Genomic DNA, 10,983 nt, shown 5'->3' on the forward strand with positions numbered 1-10,983 from the left:
CCGTTCAAAAGTTTGGGGTCACTTAGAAATGTCCATGACATTGTTAATGTTGTAAATGACTATTGTAGCTGGAAACGGCAGATTTTTTTTATTAGAATATCTACATAGGCGAACAGAAGCCCATTATCAGCAACCATCTCTCCTGTGTTCCAATGGCTGGTTAGGGCCAGTTTGCTCTGTTCTGTGAAGGGAGTAGTACACAGAGTTGTACAGATTTTCAGTTTCTTGGCAGTATCTCGCATGGAATAGCCTTCATTTCTCCGAACAAGAACAGACTGATGAGTTTCAGAGTTCCACCGTCCATTGTCTGTGTTCTTTTGCCCATCTTAAGCTTTTCTTTTTATTGGCCAGTCTGAGATACGGCTCTTTCTTTGCATCTTTGCCTAGAAGGCCAGCATCCCGGAGTTGCCTCTTCATTGTTGACATTGAGACGGGTGTTTTGCGGGTACTATTTAATGAAGCTGCCAGTTGAGGACTTGTGAGGTATCTGTTTCTCAGACTAGACACTCTAATGTGCTTGTCCTCTTGCTCAGTTGTGCACCAATCCTCTTTCTATTCTGGTTAGAGCCAGTTTGCACTGTTCTGTGACTGGAGTAGTACACAGCGTTGTACGAGATCTTCAGTTTCTTGGTAATTTCTCGCATGGAATAGCCTTAATTTCTCAGAACAAGAATAGAAGAAAGGACTTTTGGCCATTTTGAGCCTGTAATCGAACCCACAAATGCTGATGCTCCAGATACTCAACTAGTCTAAAGAAGGCCCGTTTTATTTCTTCTTTAATCAGGACAACAGTTTCCAGCTGTGTTAACATAATTGCAAAAGGGGTTTCTAATGGTCAATTAGCCTTTTAAAATTATAAACTTGGATTAGCTAACAGAACGTGCCATTGGAACACAGGAGTGAAGGTTACTGTTAATGGGCCTCTGTTCGCCTATGTAGATATTCCATTAAAAATCAGCCGTTTCCAGCTACAAAAGTCATTTACAACATTAACAATGTCTACACTGTATTTCTGATCAATTTGATGTTATTTTAATGGTCAAAAATGTAGCTTTTCTTTCAAAAACAAGGACATTTCTAAGTGACCCCCAAACTTTTGAAAGGTGGTACATATACTGTATATTACCATGCACAACAGAAAATCCACAACAGACATAAATTGCACAGTCCTATAAAATAACTAAATGTAACAGAACAACATAGAGCCTACAACAGAGCAATATTGCACAATAGCTATCATTTCTGTGTTATCATCCAACTAATTATTGATGATGTCTAAATATCCGTAGTTTACAATATAAATGTTTTTCAAGTTTTTGTGTCCTGTGCCAATTCTAAATGAACAATGTTGTGGTCAGCACTCCTTCTATGCAGGCAATCATTACACTGTTCAAATATGGGGGCATGCCAGTACCAAACAAACATGTCAAAGTTCAACCACTGACAATCCCAAATGAAGGACACCACCCGATCCTCAGTATATAGACAGATTTTGGTACAAAGAGCCCATAGCTGCTGTCTATAGGGGTGAGTACTGTCCTGCTATCTATCTCTACACTGCAAGACTTTTACTGGTCACTGGCTCTATATAGCACTGTAATGGTTATCTCCAAACATGGTTCACTGGATGTGTCTGGTGTGAGGCCCACTAATTGATAAACTAAAGGTATAATTTACCTTGACTAGGAGTAAAAATGTCTGATTTCCAAAATGAATAAAAACAAGACAAATATTTTCCAGGAAACATTAAATGATAAGACTTTGAAAAGCTAGTCTCTGTTGGACCAGTGCTGGAGACCTCAGAATAAAAACATAACATAATTTGATTACTGATATGGGAAGATAAAAACACAGTTTAGTTCAATGGCAGGTTTGAGATATACAGTGTTCTTTGATTCATTGAAGACTTTGTCTCCACTGGAATGTTCTAGACCCTGCCATGTTTACTTGTCCACCTCATGGGTACAGAGTGATGTAATAGTGTGACTGTTAATAATGTGTGGTGTCTGTGAAGCTTATTCTTCAAGAAATATTTTGATGTGATCTGTTTGGAAGTATAATTTTTCTCTGGTAATTGAACTATCATGTATTTCTCAACAGTAATTTACCACTCACTGGTTATTACACCTTTCTTACACTTTTTTTAGTGCCTCTGTCATATCGCTGAATCTACCTTTAAATGTGGTGACTATTGTGTAATCGAAACAAAATTGATTGAGTAAGGCCACGTTTTTGAACTCTGTGATAGTTACCAAGATGAGGACAGCCTTGTGTTTGTGGATCGTCATGGCAGTGCTCTGCCCAGGAGAGGTCAAAGGTCATAAAGGTCACGGAGGTGACCACCACCAGGGTCAGGGGCTTGACCAGGATCATGATCACGGGCGCGATAACAACCACGACCACGACCACAGGCGAGACCATGAACACAGGCGAGACCACAACCACGGGCATCATCACCCTGAGCCTGGTGACAATGGTACCAAACCAGTGATACAAGGTAATGGGGGGTTTGCCTTCAGCCTGTACAAGCAGCTGGTGGTTCAGCCTGACAACCAGGGCAAAAATGTGTTCTTCTCCCCACTGAGTGTGTCCCTGGCCCTGGCTGCTCTGTCCGTGGGGGCCAGGGGTCAGACCCACCAGCAGCTCTTCGCTGGTCTGGGCTTCAACAGCAGCCTACTGACACAAGAACAGGTGGACCAGGCCTTCCAGACCATACTCACACAGCTCAACCAGAAGAACGGAGTGGACCTGTCCATAGGAAGTGCACTTTTCCTGCACAACACCTTCAAACCACACCCTGAGTTCCTCAAGGACATGAAGCGCTTTTACCTCTCCGAGGGTTTCACTGTCGACTTCACCAACACGGCCGAGGCCATCGACACGATCAATAAATACGTGGGGGGAAAGACTCGAGGCAAGATAGACAAGTTAGTCAAAGATCTGGACCCATCCACTGTCATGTATCTCCTCAGCTACATATACTTCAAAGGTAAGAGGATTTTGCAAACTATAAGATCAAAAAAACAATAAGCAAAAAATGTAATGGAGTTCACATATTTGATTGATGCAGACCTTGTGGACATATGTAATTCCTTCTAACTCTGCCAATATGTATTTTTGTCTCTGGGTGTTGGTATTAATGATGCCACTGTACTTTTTGGCTGTGTTTCCTGCTGAATCTTGCCAGGTCTCACTCAGATTAGATTTTTTTTGCCTCAGATTGACCGCTTTTAGTCTGGTAACCTTTAATCATCATCATAATATTTGACGATTTTCTAATTCTCAAGGAAAATGGGAGATTCCATTTGACTCTAAAGACACAAAGGAGGACACATTCCATGTGGATGACAACACCACTGTTCCGGTCCAGATGATGAGCGTGAAGAAGAGGTTCTCCGTCTACTACGACCAGGAGATCTCCACCAGTATCCTGCAGCTCCACTACAACGAGTCAGTGTCAATGATGCTGGCGCTACCAGAGAAGGGACTCGCCAGTCTGGAGGAGGCCATAGGTCAGAACCACATCACCAAGTGGCACAGGTGGATGAAGGCCAGGTATGATCTGCCTCAATCAGGACGCATCACTCTCATAGAACTAATGAACGTTGGGTGGGTGAAGCAACCACATATCACAAGCATTGCAAGTAAAATCTTCTTCCTGTCCAATTTTGTCTTTAGGGAATACCAGGTGTATGTTCCCAAGATGTCTGTCACCACAACATACTCCCTCAAGGACGTCCTGAGTGGAATGGGAATGCCGGACATATTCAGTAATGGAGCTGACTTCAGTGGAATATCAGAGGATCTGAAGGTGGCTGTTTCAGAGGTATGGAACATTTTCACTCTCAATGTTTTAATGCCTGTCAATCAATTCTTCCATGAAATATGATACATTTTGGCCTCAATATTGCCGTTATTTTCAATTCATTCGCTTTTTCAGGGAGCCTCTGAAAGCTCTCTGTGGGTCCCAAGAGAATCACTGCCCTAGAACATATTGTATGTGAACCATGTGAACTAGGCCTATCTACTGTACATCTGACTGCATTGTGTGGTTGCTTTCAGGTGGCGCACCAGGCCTCCTTGGATGTGGATGAGGCTGGAGCGACTGCAGCAGCTGCTACAGGTGTGGTCCTCATGCCCCTCTCCTTCCGAAGCACCCCTGTGTTGAAGTTCAACCGTCCGTTCATGGTCATTGTGATGGACCAGGAGACCAAGAGTATTCTCTTCATGGGCAAGATCATCAACCCAGCCAACAAATAAAACCAGTGGTGTAGAAAACATGTGCTCTATAAAAGCTGTGGTCTATAATCGCAAATTGAAGCGTAAGCGCATGCTTTGCCTGTGCTGCTGTTACATAACCCATCCAAACTTCTCTGGCTCAATCTAGCCTGGGAAGCTAAAACTAACAAGTGTGTAAATCCTCTGTATTCACTTTGGATATTTTTACAACTACTAAATGCATATCACCATTTGCTGCCAGTCTTTCCTTTTTATCTATACTGTAATGGGGACATTTAAGATGACCAAAGTTCATATTTAGCTAAGTCAACACAATGTTTAGCATATTTGGAGTTTCTGTAATACACATAATTACTCTATTTGTGACACTCGAGGTGCAGTTGATGGTCACTAGACTTGATGCTGAATGTTCTGGATTATTCTCATATCTGTTGATAGTGATTGACACCAGACTGGAGGTACTGTTGTATTGTTTTGAATACATTCTGTGAGTACTGGAGGGCCATACTTGCGGACATAAGCAACCATTTAAATTGAAACCGTTTCTCCGGCTCAAAATGTGTATCAGCCAATTCAAATCGTTAATTTACTTCCACGTGACAGAACGCTAAATTGAAGCTGGTCCCATCAGATTAAAATGGCAAATGTTAGCCCTATGCTAACCTCAACAGGTGGCAGTGATTATATCCTGGAACAAGTTCTGCATCAGCAAATTTAAATCGTGGACATAGTTGGGCGTGTTCCAACACTTGTTCATGGAAGCCTCCTGAACATACCTGAGTCCAACATCACATTCTGATCATCCAGGCAACTTTCACGTGTATTTGACTGACTGTTCAAATTGCTCTCTAAAGTGCCTAGTCCATGTAATTGTCACAGATTGTGGCAAGGGTTCGAATCTCACAAGAACTGTGTCAGTGTGATGAAAAGGGACGTAGCCTACAGCCAATAGCTTGGAAATTAAGAATGAATTAAATCAGGAGCTACCTCTTTCAGCCTTGCATCACAAACTGTAAGTGAAGACTTGGTGGACTGTATATTCTTTAGGTTTTACTTCATGTGTTTGCTCCTGTTTGCTGGTAAGGGCACAGATGACAGACAGGTAGGATTCCAGTTGAGGTGGTTTAATAACTCTGAATATACACAGGCACGGATCAGCACCGCACAGCGTATGTAGTATGGATGGGCTAAGGCACTTAGTGGTCCGGCAACTTGCTTCAACCAAAGTGTGTGTGTGTTATATCAACAAGGACCCACACTGGCCTTGGTTAACACAATGAAAGCTAACTGGTGGGAAAACACAAGGGTCTACGATAACAGAAGCAGGCTGGGCCCTCGTGGATGGAGAAGGCTGCTCCTCATGCCTGACAGACAGTGAGTCTGACTTGACAGGGGTAGGCTGAACCCCTATAGCAGAAACAGACAGGAGACTAGCGCACGGGGTAGGCTCAGCCCTGTAATCAGTTGCATACAGGAACTTGTGGGAAGAATGGGTTAGCTTTGTAGGGATCAGCGGTAACCCTGGGGACGGGGCAGACTGGGCACCATCTGTGGTAACTGGTATGGGTTCCAGGACGGGGTAGGCAGAGCCAGAGAGGGCTGTAGCACCACGTGGCTATTACTGGCTGATGCTCTGTAGCCGGAGCAGCTGAAGAGTCCACCTTGTTGATTAACTTCGGCTCTCTAGCAGGACCAGGTGGCAACTCTGGAACAGCGGGTGGCTGCAGGCTAATGTTGACTGATAGGTCCTTCGAGGCGGCAGGCTGAAACACTTTGTCAGGAACAGGATGGATACCCATACTGAAGGCAAACTGAGAACCAATGGCAGGGACGAGTAGACACACCCTGGCACCGTCAGTGGGCTGGTACTCCACACTGGGATTGTCTAGGAGCTGACCGGTAGGTATGTCTCTTAGCTGGACCACTGGTGCAGGAGGAGCCTCCTGACAGGTGGAGTGAGCACCAGGACTGAGGGAACTCATAGCTGCCGGAGGAGGCGCTTGGTTGCCACACTGTGGCTTGGAGTGTCTCTCTGATGACACGGCAGTAGTGACTCATCAAATGCTGGTGGCCACGTTGGGGGGTCAGGCCACTCACTTTTCTCATACTGTCCATCGCAAGCCGTATCTTCTACGTTGGGTGATGGCTTCGTATGCTCAACCAGCTCTGATGAGGGCCGTGGTGGTGCCAGCAGAACTGTATCTGCTGGAACGATACCTTGGGGTGAGGGCTCTGTACGGGCTGGCTTAGTGAGAGAGAGATTAGCTATGGACTGGAATGAGAGCTGTGGAAGCACGGAGTAGAGGGTCTCGGCTACCTGTACCATCTTTTCTTGTTGCTCACGTAGCTGAGTGAGCCTGACCTGCATAGCTTGCTGGGACTGCCGCTGCTGGGCTCTCTCTTGCTCAATGTACTCTCTCTCTAGCTTGTGCTCTGTAGGTGGCTTCCTGTGTTCCCAGTGACTGTTTCAGACCATGGACAGACCTCTGTTTCTCCTTCCTCTGCTTACTGTGGCTCATCCTTCTGCTCTCGTTGGTCAGATGAGGGTTTAGGACGGACCTGTGCTCTCTGAGGGTCTCCCACTCATCTGGAGTTGTGTCCCATCTGGCCTGGCTGGATAGGGAGGGACTGGGTGGAGTGAGGGGTGTCATCTTGGCAGCTTCTTCCATGCGAGGCTGAAGGTCGTCTTCTTACCCATGTACATACTGTGCTACTTTAACTTGGATAAGGTGAGGCTTGGCGCCTTGGATGATCAGACCAGGTCCAGGCTTCACCGGTAACTCAATGCATCTTGAGCCCGGGAGTAAACACCTTTATCCGGCTCGAAGTACCACAATGTAATTGAGGACTTGGTGGACTGTATATTCTTTAGGTTAGGTTTTACTTCATGTGTTTGCTCCATTGTGCTGGTAAGGGCACAGATGACAGATGGGTAGGATTCCAGTTGAGGTGGTTTAATAACGCTGAATATACACAGGCACGGATCAGCACCGCACAGCGTATGTAGTATGGATGGGCAAAGGCACTTAGTGGTCTGGCAACTTGTTTCAACCAAAGTGTGTGTGTGTGTGTGTTATATCAACAAGGACCCATACTGGTCTTGGCTAACACAACGAAAGCTAACTGGTGAAAACACAAGGATGGGTGGAACTTTCTCTCACTTGACTTCTCTGAGCTGATCATCTTCTCTGAGCTGGAGATCACCCAGCATGCTCTGCTCCACTTCCCCGGTGGGCAGAGCTAGGGCTCTGATATGAACTAACATTACTGATATGATTAACTACAAATACTTCACAGCCTTTTGTACACAAACACACTGCTATTGCCTAATAATCATATTGCATAGGCTATATTACATGTACGTGTACACCTACAACATTTTATATGGATGATTTATAATCATCTGCTGAGTTATTTGATTCAGGATGAGAATGAGAATTACACAGTGTACAGTGATTATAGGTTGCGCTCTGGTTATCATCCTACAGATGGCAGTATTGCAGTTTTCTTCTTAAGAAGTTTTAGAGTGAGTCCAGAAGACTTGAAACGACAGTCTTAATGGAGGAAGACACTTGGCTGTGGAAGTAACAGATGAGGAAGTACTTCTATTTGACAAAGTAATCTAACGCTCTGATTACTATAGGAACTCCAATCAACGTACTGCAGCTGTAACCTACATTCATTCATATCAGATAGTGTCCTGCTTATGTCATAACCTACTAATGCATATGGGACTTTTGTATGGTACACCTCATGATGAACCCCATTAACCACCTTGGTCATATTCCATATGTAGCCTCGGCTTTCAGGACGGTGAGGTGAAAGCCTGGTGGAGCCTACCCACAGAGTGATTCATTTACGCCCTTTCCTGGCGAGGAGACATTCATGTAGGCTATATTATTATGTAGACTACACTTACATGTAGGCTTAACCAGTGGTGTTAAGTACTTAAGTAAAAATACTTTAAAGTACTAGCAAATTCGTTTTTGGGGGTATCTATATTGTACTCTTTATTTGAGAACTTTTACTTCACAAAGAAAATAATTAACGTTTTACTTCATACATTTTCCACGACACCCAAAAGTACTCGTTACCTTTTGGATGCTTAGCAGGACAGGAAAGTTGGCCAATTCATGCACTTATCAAGAGAACATCCCTGGTCATCCCTACTGCATCTGATCTGGCGGACTCACTAAACACAAAAATATTTTTTATTTAACCAGGTAGGCTAGTTGAGAACAAGTTCTCATTTGCAACTGCAACCTGGCCAAGATAAAGCATAGCAATTCGACACATACAACAACACCGAGTTACACATGGAATAAACTAAACATACAGTCAATAATACAGTAGAAAAATAAGTCTATATACAATGTGAATAAATGAGGTGAGATCCTTAATATACTTAAGTATTTTTTTAAAAACCAAATACTTTTAGACTTTTACTCAAGTAGTATTTTACTGGGTGACTTTTACTTATTAAGGTATCTTTACTTTTACTCAAGAATGACGATTAGGTTATTTTTCCACAACTGGGCTTACCACACTTTATACACTATGCATTATTAGAATACTTTACTTCGTCACATGTCTTTTGAATCGAGCATCAAGGACCGGCATTGAATCGTTTTTTCCTCAACAAAAGATACTGATGCGATCGAACCCATTGTTAAAGTACACTATACGGTTGAAGTCAACCACATTAGCTGTGTGCCACCTAGAAGTGATGATAAAAATGACGATAATAGCCTACATGACTTGTGTGTGACGTACAATAAACGTACATGTTGTAAGGACCTCATCCATATTTTTTTACATAAAAGCCCATGGGTGTGTGTGAAACAGAAACAAAAACGTAGGATTTTGTCATATGCGGGACATGTTGTGTAACCTTAGTAGTAGCTAGTACCCTATAGTCAAGGATGCATCAACGCAATATTAGCACACAACATTTTGTTACAAGACCAACATAAGAAAGTAATCAAGACGACTAGCTTGTTTAAGCCTCCGCCATGTATATCTCACTAGGTCAGGGTATTTAAGCCTCCATATATCCACTAATTCCAATATATCCATGACAATCATGAGATCCTTAAGTGCCCCGGGTGATAGTTTGTAGTGTGATTTCCTTTCCGGTCCATAGAGGTATTTAAAACCGTATTAAAATCCCTACCAAATAATAGAGTCAAATAATAGTGTTGCTTGTAGAATTCTTATATATATTTTCAAAGAAGCTTGGATCATCATTATTTGGACCGTATAGGTTAATAAGCCATATCTGTTTATTGTCCAATAACATATTTAAAATAATCTATCTACCTTGATGATCTGTTTGGACAATTTGCATATTTGGATCAAAATTACTGTTAATTAATATCATCACCCCTTTTGAATTTCTTTGCCCATGGGAGAAATATGTTTTGTCCCCCCCAGTCCTTTTTCCACAAAACTTCCTCTAAAATTGTTGAATGAGTTTCCTGTAAACAATAGATATTACATTCCTACTCTTTTAGCCTGGTAAATACTGATTGTCTTTTCTTATTTTCTGCTAAGCCATTACAATTATAACTGGCTACACTTATTTCACCACTTACCATAATGAGACACACGTTTCAGTTTTATTTATCAAAATATATGTTTGTAAATGTAACATTAAACAATAACATGATGATTGAGTGTCTATATAGCTGTACCATGATATTTGCATTGCCACTATTCCACCCACTAAAAGCCCTCCTCATCCCGAGTTGGGTTGTCATCCCAATGCCCGGCAGAGGTGTTGTTTCCTACCTTCACAACCTGGGAGCAGCCCGTCAGGAAGTCCAGGACCCAGTTGCACCGTGCGAGGTGTTGAAGGCTGAGCTATAATCAATAAACAGCATTCTTACATAGCTATTCCTCTTGTCCAGATGGGATAGGGCAGTGCGATGGCGATTGCATCGTCTGCAGATCTATTGGGGCGGTATGTAAATTTAAGTGCGTTTAGGGTGTCAGGTAGGGTAGAGATGATATGATATGATCCTTAACTAGAATCTCAAAGCACTTCATGATGACAGAAGTGAGTGCTATCCTGATAATCGGTATTCACATGCACGAAGAAGTCTGTAGCATCCAGTAGAGGCTGCTGAGGGGAGGACGGTTCATAATAAGGACTGGAATGGAGTCAATGGAATGGTATCAAACACATCCAAGATGTGGTTTCAATGTGTTTGATAAAATCTATTCCAGCCCTTATGAGCCGTCCTCCTCTCAGCCGCCTCCCCTGGTTTGGCATAAAATACTATAAACAAACAAGTTTTTCTCTACGACCCCCACAAGTGTCAAGGGACTCGTCAAAAGGTAACACATACAAATTAATGGAACTATGGAGGTAGTTTTGTGGCAACAAAATAAGGGGTTAAATGTGTAAAAAAAAAAAAAAACACTTCCTGAGCTTTCTTATATCTCCTAGATATAGGATAGACACTTCAAAATCTTATTCCTTATGATTTATTTTTTTGACAGTCTTTATTGCCATTTATGAATGTGTTATTCAATGTGTCTCTATGGGCTATAGTTGTAAAGGCCAAACTCAATATTTTATCAAATATATTTTTTTAAATAATTTTTGATAAATAAAGTGGTCCTAAAATTCAAAATCAAATAGCTTAATGATCCATGACATGACCTTCTTAAAACAATTCCATATGTAAGCTTAGAGCCCCCCACCTCAACGGCTTAGACTTTTAAGAATTAAATGTCAAT

At 42.6% G+C, this 10,983-nt stretch overlaps 1 protein-coding gene across 1 annotated transcript; it reads left to right on the forward strand.

Annotated features, from left to right (window-relative positions):
- The first annotated feature begins 2,249 nt into the window (after nt 1–2,249).
- On the forward strand, nt 2,250–4,469 carry LOC149979608 (alpha-1-antitrypsin-like). Its single transcript, XM_090190342.1, has 4 exons — nt 2,250–2,989; nt 3,288–3,555; nt 3,679–3,826; nt 4,063–4,469. The coding sequence occupies exons 1-4, from the start codon at nt 2,257–2,259 to the stop codon at nt 4,258–4,260; spliced, it is 1,347 nt and encodes a 448-aa protein (XP_090046468.1). The 5' UTR covers nt 2,250–2,256; the 3' UTR covers nt 4,261–4,469.
- Nucleotides 4,470–10,983: the final 6,514 nt, after the last annotated feature.

This window comes from Oncorhynchus mykiss, chromosome 11 (genome assembly GCF_057628025.1).
Source record: "Oncorhynchus mykiss isolate SJ-2025 chromosome 11, ASM5762802v1, whole genome shotgun sequence".
NCBI lineage: Eukaryota > Metazoa > Chordata > Actinopteri > Salmoniformes > Salmonidae > Oncorhynchus > Oncorhynchus mykiss.

What these genes read in the sequence shown, in the direction of transcription:
- LOC149979608 (XM_090190342.1), top strand. Translation starts at nt 2,257, where the DNA reads ATGAGGACAGCCTTGTGTTTGTGGATCGTCATGGCAGTGCTCTGCCCA. An exon ending in CACAGGTGGATGAAGGCCAG is followed by an intron (nt 3,556 to 3,678) that starts GTATGATCTGCC and finishes TTTTGTCTTTAG; the next exon opens with GGAATACCAGGTGTATGTTC. An exon ending in TGAAGGTGGCTGTTTCAGAG is followed by an intron (nt 3,827 to 4,062) that starts GTATGGAACATT and finishes GGTTGCTTTCAG; the next exon opens with GTGGCGCACCAGGCCTCCTT.